Consider the following 9,715-nt stretch of genomic DNA (forward strand, 5'->3'; position numbering starts at 1 on the left):
AGAAGTAATACTTACATCCTGTGTTACTGCACTTTACTTTTTACTTTGCTGCCTATTTATATTCTCTTATCGTTGCGTGACAGGTGAATTTCCCGCCTGCTCACTTCAGTTCATCTGATCGTTTCATCTCGTTATTTGTCAAGAGACATTTAAATGAAATGCTAAGTGTGTTTGTTAACGGTTCAGTGTTGAATAAAGTTTATAAAGTGCTGCAGGATGAGTTGTCGGGAAGAATTGGGAAAAAAGAAAATGTTTCACTGAACTGACAAACAGAATAAATAAAAACACGTGTGTGAAACAGATTTTTCTCCTTATTTCAAAATAGCTTGTGTTCATCAGAATCAACAGTGACGGACATGTCACACAGTTATGAAAAGAAACCAAGTGGAGACCATCTGAGATTTGAAAGATCCTGCTCCAGGTGTTCAAATATATATTAAAACATAAAATATTTTTATTTCACCATTGATAACATTCCCCGGATATCTACAATAAACCAGACTCTTCACTGCATCATTTCATCTGACCGGGAACAGTTTGTTCTTTTCAAGAAACTCCTCATCTTTGATTATTCAACAGACCTGAAAGAAATTCCTGAAACGAACCCCCGTCCTGTTCACAGAGTTTCTAATCGTATTCCCTTTCCTCTCACAGTAAGTAGTGTTGTCAGAGCTGGTGTGTGTTCGTTTCACTCCAATATTGTTTTTTTTATATTCCACCACGAATGTTCCTCATAAAACAAAAGAAGCACCACATGAGTAAAAACCCTGTTACGTCACCGGGTATTTCAGCAGCGGAGGAGCACAGAGAACCTTGGTGTGATTTCTGTCCCTGAATCTTAGCACCTGTTTTTTTAAAGTTTCCAGTTTCCACCATCGTGGCTTTTTAAAGGTGACACAGTATTTGGCTCAAAATTACTTCTAACGAATATTTTTTTTACCCCCTTGTCCGACTCCAGATTAGCTTTAAGACGGTTTGTGCTTTGCCCACTTGTTGGTTGTTCAAATCTCTATTGAGTAAAATTCTCCGGCCCGTCAACGCAGAAACCCCCATAAATAACTGAATAAAAAAAAATGTCCCCAGTGTGACAGTAAAGAATTTTTTTAAATCAATATAATAAACTGAAACACATTTGCAGGATCACAATTTCCTTCCTGCACTTTTTTCCTTTTCAAAATAATTAAAAACACAATAAGTACATATAAAATGTTAGATTTTTCTTTCCTCAAGTCCATATTTTAAATTCACAACACATGATCAATAGTGCGGAGCAGCAGAGCAGAGTCTCTAGTTTCTCTTTCTGCTTCCGTCCAGATTATTAAATTATCCATTCATCTCATTATGAGCCGTCAGTCCCACTGATGTATTGGTAAAAAAAAAAAAATTCTGCTGGAGTCGTTTGTGCAGGATGAGAGCGCCACAGGAAAGTATATCATAACACTTTGAAAAACACTGTCCGTTCGACTGTTCTCCCATCTGACGGGACATGATGAAAAAAAACAAAAAAACACTACCGCAGGTACCTGAGCCCGATCTGGCTATTATCCATTCATTCAGTTATTCCTCTGTTCATTTGCATTTCATGTATCAGCTTTGTCTTTTTCTCTGTGTATCACTCCGACGTCAGCTGGTCCTCCCCCTATGTGACGGTGGTGAAGTTCCGCCCTCGGATCGCACACCAGGCCATGAACACGTCTCTGCGGACGAGGAAACACAAAGGAAGTTGTTAGTTTTCACTCTCGACCTTTGCTGCCGTGACATTCATTCTGTTCTTACTGCACAAATTGACACGGACATTGATAACATGTCCAGAGCGGCCGTATGTGAGAGTTCACGTCTGAAAGCCGCTCGAAAAGGGAGCAGCTCTGCGGCAGGGATGAATAAGTTCAGGTACCTGCAGTGTGTGGCGACACACTCGTTGCTACAGTAATCCTTGTCCCAGTCCGTGCTCTCCACAGCGGGGTTGGTGCAGCCGGCACGCATGCAGGTGTTGGGACTGGAGGCGGGAGTCAGGCTTGGGCCGGGGGCAACGTTCACCTCCACCTCCATCTGAAAGAAGCAAGAGAAATACACACATTTACATGAATGACACGTCTCCAGCTCCGCGCTTCAAAGCATTTACTGGACGTTAGCGGCTGATACAGCCGGCCACTAGGGGGAGATCCAGATGTTTGGGCTTCACTGTTTGGGAGCTGTCAAGTTGACATCTTTATATAAAGTCTATGGTTTGTTCATCAGCTGATCAAACTTTAATTTACGAGCCTGTTTTCTTCTTCATCTGTAACTATCACCAGAGAAGATCAATAACTCTGCGTATTATTCTCATGTGGTTATTATTCTGCTCCGTGTGCTGATCTTACCCCTTCTTCCACATCTGTCACTTCCTCTCTTCCTGTCACCACTGCAGCCGACTGTCCCAGCTCCATCATCAGTGTCGGGGACGTAGGCGTTTCCCCCCCCGCCGCCATAATTATCGGCGTGATTGAATCCGACTGTCGCAACGATGGGACGACCTTAATCTGTAGCGGTGGAGGAGCGGTGGCAGCAGCTGCGCCCCCGCCTCGTGGCTTGGCCTGCAGAGGTGGAGGAGCCTGGGCGTGCACCATCTGCTGCAGCCGAGGCGGAGGCGGCGTGCTCTGCATCTGCTGCAGAGGAGGCGGCTGGCGTGGCGACGAGGCGGCCGTCGCCGTGACCGATACGGCGCCAGAGGGCAACTGCGTCTGTTTGATGATGATCTTTGTGACGGTGGGGGGGTTCGGGGCAGCAGGTAGAGGTTGGGGTTTGTTGGCGCCGGTGCGGGAGCGCGTGGTGACCTGGGGCAGGTCCAGGATGATGTTGGAGGTGCAGATGTTGGTGATGGTGTTCTCCTCTGGGTTGTAATGCTGGGACCTGGTGGGGCGGGGGGCGAGGGTGGGGGCAGGTGCGGCTGTGACTGATGGAGCCGGAGGTGGAGGCGAGGGGGCAGTGTCCATGACTTCAATGGGAGCCTTCGGAGAGGAGGATGAAGACACACAGGAAAAACATGTGAATGACTACATATAACTTCAGAATTAAAGTCGTAGAATCTAAACACTGGAATGTTTGAGCAACTTTAATCAAGTATTTACAAAAATCATGGGAGACCAGAGATATATCGTCAGATGTAACCGATTTATAATCTTTTAATCAAGAGAACACACACACTGAACGATTTTAACAACGAGACACATTAACTCATTGTGTCACCATCTTTTCTACTGTCCCACTGGTGCAGGAGACAAAAGTCCTTCTGACACAGTAGGACGCCGTTAGAAGGACACTGTCAGATCACTCTCACGAGCTATTGAGGATTTCTGTTCACTCCCCAATCGCTGCTCTCCCCAATTTCTAATCCTAAATATCAAGCATTGATATTAGCAATGATTCCTGACAAATGCCGCTATCAAACCTTTATGACAAAAAGATGTAATTGTCATTAGATTTAAAGTCATTAGAGGGTTTCGTATGAAAAGTGGGAATATTCAGATTGAGGAAACACTCACCTGAGAACTGTGGCCGGCTTTGTACTCCGCCAGCGCTTTCAAGTAATCCCTCTTTGCCGCTTCGTTTTTCCTCTTGTAAACCTGAAGTAAATAAATCATGATGGGAGAATTATGCTCCAACATTTGTGTTGTGTTTAAATCTCACCACATGTTGATGAGCTCATATCTGCTACTGAGTAGTTTTAAAGACACATTGAGCTGAGAATATCTTATTTTGTCTTATTACAACACCTCAATAAAAACACTGTATCTGGAAGTCGACCCAAGCAGGACTTTCTCCGTTTCCGTCTTACCTGTTTCTGCTCCTCCCCCAGGCTGTCCCACATGGACGCCACGATCTTAGAGACTTCTCCAAACGTAGCGTTGGGATTTTGTCCTTTAATCGCCGCCTGCGTGTCCCTGAAGAACAACGCGTAGGCCGAAACCGGTTTCTGAGGCTCGTTGGGGTCTTTCTGAGGCTTCGGCGTCTTCCCTCCTGCTCTTCCTGTTTTCTGAACGAAGGCTGGAGACATGCTGGCGGTCAGGGTGGAGAAAGGCGAATCGGACATGGAGGGGTCGAGGGAGATGACCCCGGGGGAGACGGCCAGGGAGACCGGAGATTCAACCAGGACGCTCTGAATGTGAGGGGACGAGATGGAAACTGCATTAATTGTTGTGGATGAACCAGTGAACTGAGCAGAACAGTCAGCAGCTTAGCTTAGCTTCTCCTGCGGAGGTTGGAGGGGACCACAAACTGATGAAACACACATTCGTGAGTTTAACATTTGAGGAGGACAGTTGGTTCAGATTTGCGTCTTCCTGGAAAGAGCAGTGATGAATTAAATATGAGCAGAATACGAGTCAAAAACTAACTGAACTAACAAATAACAGCGTTTGTGAAGGACTTCATATCTTATGGTGAAGAGCTGATCGGGAAAAGGGGCTTAAAGACTCACTCGTCTAAAATCGTCCATGTCGTCATCCTGGAGTGAGCTGGTGGGCGACGCCGTGGCCGACAGCGGGTGTTCAGGCGAATGGGAGCGTTGTAGTATGTTGCCGCCTCCCAACCCGAGCCCCAGCTGAGCGCTGAGCTCTGACTGGTCTATGGTGGTCAGCTGGTTGGAGCCCAGCAAGCCCTGGCTCATGTCCCCCAGTGGGACGTCGATGGTCACTGGAGACGAGCTGCTGAACTGAGAGCTGATGGGATGGCCGAGATCCTGCACAAGTGAAGAAGACAGGAGCAGAACGCGTGAGTGGATTTCATTTAATGTTTAAGAGAGAACGTTGGAACTTCCCGCGCTGCTCACCATTCCCAACGAGGACCCCAACAGAGCACCTCCTCCCGACTGGTTCATGACGCCCAGACTCAGGTGCTCCAGCCCCTGCGAGGGGGCGTTCACAAAGGTGGAGGCGAACGAGGGGTCATCCCCTTCCACCACGGCGTTCCCGGGGGCCACCCCACTGTCAGAGGGCCCGGTGTCCGACAGCTCCCCAAACTGGGACACCACATCGGACACGGTGAGGGCCGAGTCCGGGTCCAAAGAGATGGGGGGGATCTCGAACTCCTCATCGCCGAGGCTGGGAGTGTGGAAGGTCTGGGGGAGAGCGGTGGATTATCACTTTGGTTTCACTGCAGGAATCAACATTTAATCGAATGTCAATTTAAGTGAAGCAGGATCAAGTAAAGAAAGACGGAGCTGAACCAGGCCCCAGTCCCCCCCCCGCCCCCCTCCTACACCCGTGTTACTCACGGCTGCACAATGTGCTGGAGGCTGAACGACGCAGGAATATTGTACTGGTGGCTGCGATATTACTTGCAAATATGTACACAAACCCAGCACAGCAGATTTAGACCCGTTTCAGACTGGTGGTCATCACTTAAGGGAACGGAGCAGGTAGGATATTGTTGATATGGTCATTCCTGCTAAATGTAATGCTTCTGTCCGGTGTAGTGATAAAAAAATTGCTTAAAAGATTTATAATAAACCCGAAGACGACATGAAGTGAAGCTGAATCATCTGGATCGCCCCCTGCTGGCTGGTTTTACAATATAAAATAAACCATCAGACGGGACATGGACCAAATCAAAAAGTCAAAGTAGTCGTCAAAGACATTTTTCCAAAAGTTAGTTCTAATCCCACTGACACATTTTATCACTTCATTTCACAGTTTTGTCATTATGTCCAAAACCAGTGGGAACTACACAGACTTCTGGTTTTAAGTGGAACTGGGAGTGTGAAGTTTCCCTTGTTCCCATCATCATCAATTTGAAAACACAAAACAAAGGAGTTTCCACCGACATGTATCGTAAACATCAATCACATGAATATTCACAGCAGGAAGTTCGTTTCCCATTCAGATCTAACGAGCAGATACTTCATTAGAAGTAACACTGTGGGAAACATCCTGGAAGTTGACGGGTAAATATCGAATATCGGGAAAAAAATAACGTTAAATGAACTTTAAAGAACGAGACATGTAAATTAAAGCGTTTAACGACTATACTTTAAAAAGACGAGTGTGAGGAAAAACAAGTGTTTAAAACAGTTCATACTCCACCAGCAGGTCCAGCGAGGTTGAAGAGGTCAATGGGTTTAGTGGCACACTAAAAGACGTGAGTATGTCAGTGAGTACAAACGTCTTTTATGTGGCTGGTGACAACACAACTGATATCACAGCTGACGCTCACGTCACGAGATGCCTTCAATGACGGACACGTCGGCAACGAGGAGAAACGGTAAAGATGACGTCACGTGGCTGCAGTGCAGTAACTATTAGAGCCCGACCGATATCGGGGATTAGAACATTTCTGATTCTGACATATCGGCCGATATTTATATTTTTTTTAAAACCACAGTTTAACCACAAACTTTAATATAACTAACCATAAAGAAAAAGAAAAAACATTTAAAAATTATCGACATTGAATTAACCTGAGAATTTTTCTACATAAAATTAAAAAGAAAATTCTGCATCGTTTATTCTGTAAAATAAACTTTATCATATCGGCTGATGTTGTGGGCCGACCAATAAATCGGTCGGGTTCTAGTAATTATGCAAAGTGGGGGCTACATCGTGATTAACAAAAACCTGTCCGGGATATTGAAAGACACGTAATCAAAGACTCACCTCTGCGGAGGAGAGGAAGGGATGACCGGACCCGGAGATCGTCAGGTAGTTGTCGCTGCCTCCGGGAAACTGAAACATTCAGACGCACAAATCAGAACGAGGGTGTTTATTATTATGTATTTAGACAGAATTTATCTACCAATCCGATACCATGTTTTGCACGTATATATCACTTTCACTAAAACTGCAATTTTCTTTGCCGCTCTGAAACAGCAGCTGTGCTGCACAGCCACTGCGAAGAAGAAGAAGTGTGCGTGACCGGGCCCGATAACGACGACGTGCACTGTACTAAAGACTTCTGCTGTTAAAATACGTTAACACGTGTTGTTTACTTTATATACGCAAAGGACAGGTGTTGGAACCAGTACTCTGTATCGGTCAATACCCAAAGTACAGGTATCAGACTCAGTACCGGCTAGTACACAAAGTACAGGTATCGGACACAGTACTCGGTATCGGCTAATACACAAAGTCCAGGTATCGGACACAGTACTCGGTATCGGCTAATACCCAAAGTCCAGGTATCGGACTCAGTACTCGGTATCGGCTAATACACAAAGTCCAGGTATCGGACTCAGTAAAAAACTTGCGTACGAACAACGCAACCAATCAGGTAGGTCTGCGCACTGTGATGCGTTCAGGGTCCGGTGCTGGACTCGGACAAAGTGAGGTCACATGTGTGGGTGACAGCCGTTAGCTCCGTCCATCAGGTGACAGTCACCTTGTTGTCAGAGTCAAAGCCGTTGAAGGACTGCGGGTCCAGGAACTCCGGGTCCCCGTCGTGCTGCCCGGTACCGTCCGTTAGGTCCGAATAGAAATTCAGGTCCATGTTTTCAGCGGGGCCTCATGTGTCCGTGTCCGAGTCAAGCGGACGTCACGCAGACGAACCGGGATCTTTTTGTCCTCATTTAACGGGGACACCGAACCAGACGCCGCGATGTTTCAGGTGTTGGGACGAGGAACCGTGCCAGAGATAACCCGGTTAGCCCCCGAGCTAACGTGACTGTTACCTGCTCCTGACACGGTTTAGCTTTAGCCTGGCTGCGGTGCTCCTCAGTCCGCCTGGGGCCGGTTCGTCTGTCGGTCCTCGTCCCGGAGAGACCGGGGTTTACCGAGCGAGGCACCGGTGCTGAACCGGGGCTCCGGTTAACGACAGCGGCGGAGGACAAGGCCAGAACCCCGACTTAGCTTCGTGTTGGCCCGGGTCAGACAGCTCAGAGGATCCCGGAGACACGGTGCCGGTGAAGTTACCGGAAAACCACACCGGAAGCTAGGCGACGGGAGTGTCAAAATAAAACCCGCTGGCTAACTTGAGCTCTAACTGGACCGTTTATAAAAGATGGCTGACATGACAGCTCCAGAAAAGTGAAGCCAAAGCGTCATTGTCGCCCCCTGGTGGCTGGCTGCAGTACAGGTCATGAGTCCTGCCTCTTCCGAGTGACTGGTATGGACACGGACCAAACTAAAGAGTAATAGTACAAGTTAAATACATTTCAAACACAGTGTGTTGGCATATATTAGTCATTTGATGTTTTAAGAACACGGTGAGACGTCCTGATTGCAGCGTCCCGACGGCACCTGGCTCCCGCCGCTCCAATCCCCCGATCGCTATCGCATGGAATTCATTCAAAATCCATTTCTGTAAAGTCGAAGGAAGCAGCAACGCATCGTCCATCTTTATATAAAGTCTATGGTGCAAAAATATCTACTACCCTCTCCCGGGGGCCGAGATGTATAACTGACAGAGGAAGCCACAGCGTCTATTTGAGAAGACTGAGGACATCTCTTGTTGGAAAGTCCGTCCAACGACTACAAAATAGACAAAACAGCCCAAAGAGTCTCAGAATAAGCAGAAAAGAGTCATAACATCGACAAGGAGAGAGAATGAATACGTCGCGTCCTTGCGTCTACGCGGTTCTTCCCAACTTTAATATAATTTAGCTTTGGTTGTGTTTCTTGTGCAAATTTGTTTACCAAATAAAATCCAGGGATTGAATTCACTGTCAATTTAAGGTGCGTGCGTCAAAAAAGTGTCAAGATTGTGGATTTGTGTTATTAAAAACAATAAAATAATCATAAATAATCTTGTTGTATTGAACATAACCCTTTCAATTTAAAGGCTTTGTAATTCATGTTTATTTTGAAAGCTGTGCCAGGAAGTCGCTTGTCAAGAGCTTCCGGACAAAAGTGAATTTTGCTACAGTTTCTTTTATTGAAACACTTCCGCGACTCAATTGCAGCTGATTCGTTAATTTAAAAAAAAAATAATAATAAAATCCGAATATTAAAATGAATCGATGAAACGAATGAGAATTGAATTTTTCCGGCAGGTATTTTACAACTTCTTTCGGTTTCCGGCTTCAGAGTCTTAAAACCTGCGGATTCAAATGACAGTGACACCGCAGCCTCGGTGTTCACAGGGAGACGTTAAATGGAGGAACATTAAAAAGGGGTCAAGGAGGAAAAGTCCGCTCGTCACCACAACGACTGAGAGTTTGTGGTGAACACACGTCGCCACAAACTGAACGTCACCTTTTATTCCGTCAACGTGTCTAATGTCAACTACTCTTACCTCCATGTTCACCCCCGGAATCTGATTATGTTTTATTTTTATCCCCTTTTTTTGTTAGTGAACTTCGCCCAGAACTGATTTCCTCAACATGGCACCGGCTTCCGCCTTTGTACGTACAGGGGAGGGGGGACGTGACGTCAACACGCACAGGATAAAAGGGGTTTCAAAATAAAAAAAAGCAGCTGCTACAACCGGTTTCCCTGCGCAAGAAACTCCAGAGTAAAAGCATTGTATTTAAAATGTAAAATACTTCAAATAACCTGAAAGTTATAGTTTATTTTACAAGTGCCAATCACAACAGTGTTAGATTTCATGACTTTAGCAAACTTAATATGTACAAAAGTGCTGAAAAGTAAATGAACATGACAACTAAAACAATGACAAGTGAATAATAGGTCATTTATAAAAGACTAATGTCAAACATTCACAAAGTTTTCTGTCTTAAAATCTCATTAAAGTGAGTTTGATGTTTGAAGAAGTCTGAACAGAGTTTGGTGGATTCGTTACAGCTGCA

The 9,715-nt window shown here is 45.8% G+C and overlaps 1 protein-coding gene across 2 annotated transcripts; it reads right to left on the reverse strand.

Annotated features, from left to right (window-relative positions):
* Positions 1-432: 432 nt before the first annotated feature.
* tox4b (TOX high mobility group box family member 4 b) lies at positions 433-9,321 on the reverse strand. 2 transcript variants are annotated; one of them, XM_035149251.2, is made up of 9 exons: positions 9,202-9,321; positions 6,630-6,698; positions 4,808-5,095; positions 4,457-4,717; positions 3,815-4,135; positions 3,522-3,602; positions 2,361-2,987; positions 1,895-2,049; positions 433-1,697 (listed from the first exon to the last, which is right to left on the reverse strand). In XM_035149251.2, exons 1-9 carry the CDS (start codon positions 9,205-9,207, stop codon positions 1,640-1,642), a joined length of 1,866 nt encoding a protein of 621 aa, XP_035005142.1. In that variant the 5' UTR covers positions 9,208-9,321; the 3' UTR covers positions 433-1,639. The 2 variants fall into 2 exon arrangements, with proteins under 2 accessions (XP_035005142.1, XP_035005141.1); XM_035149250.2 differs by lacking the exon at positions 9,202-9,321 and adding an exon at positions 7,351-7,939.
* Between the last annotated feature and the right edge of the window lie 394 nt (positions 9,322-9,715).

Source organism: Hippoglossus stenolepis, chromosome 23 (genome assembly GCF_022539355.2).
Source record: "Hippoglossus stenolepis isolate QCI-W04-F060 chromosome 23, HSTE1.2, whole genome shotgun sequence".
Lineage (NCBI taxonomy): Eukaryota > Metazoa > Chordata > Actinopteri > Pleuronectiformes > Pleuronectidae > Hippoglossus > Hippoglossus stenolepis.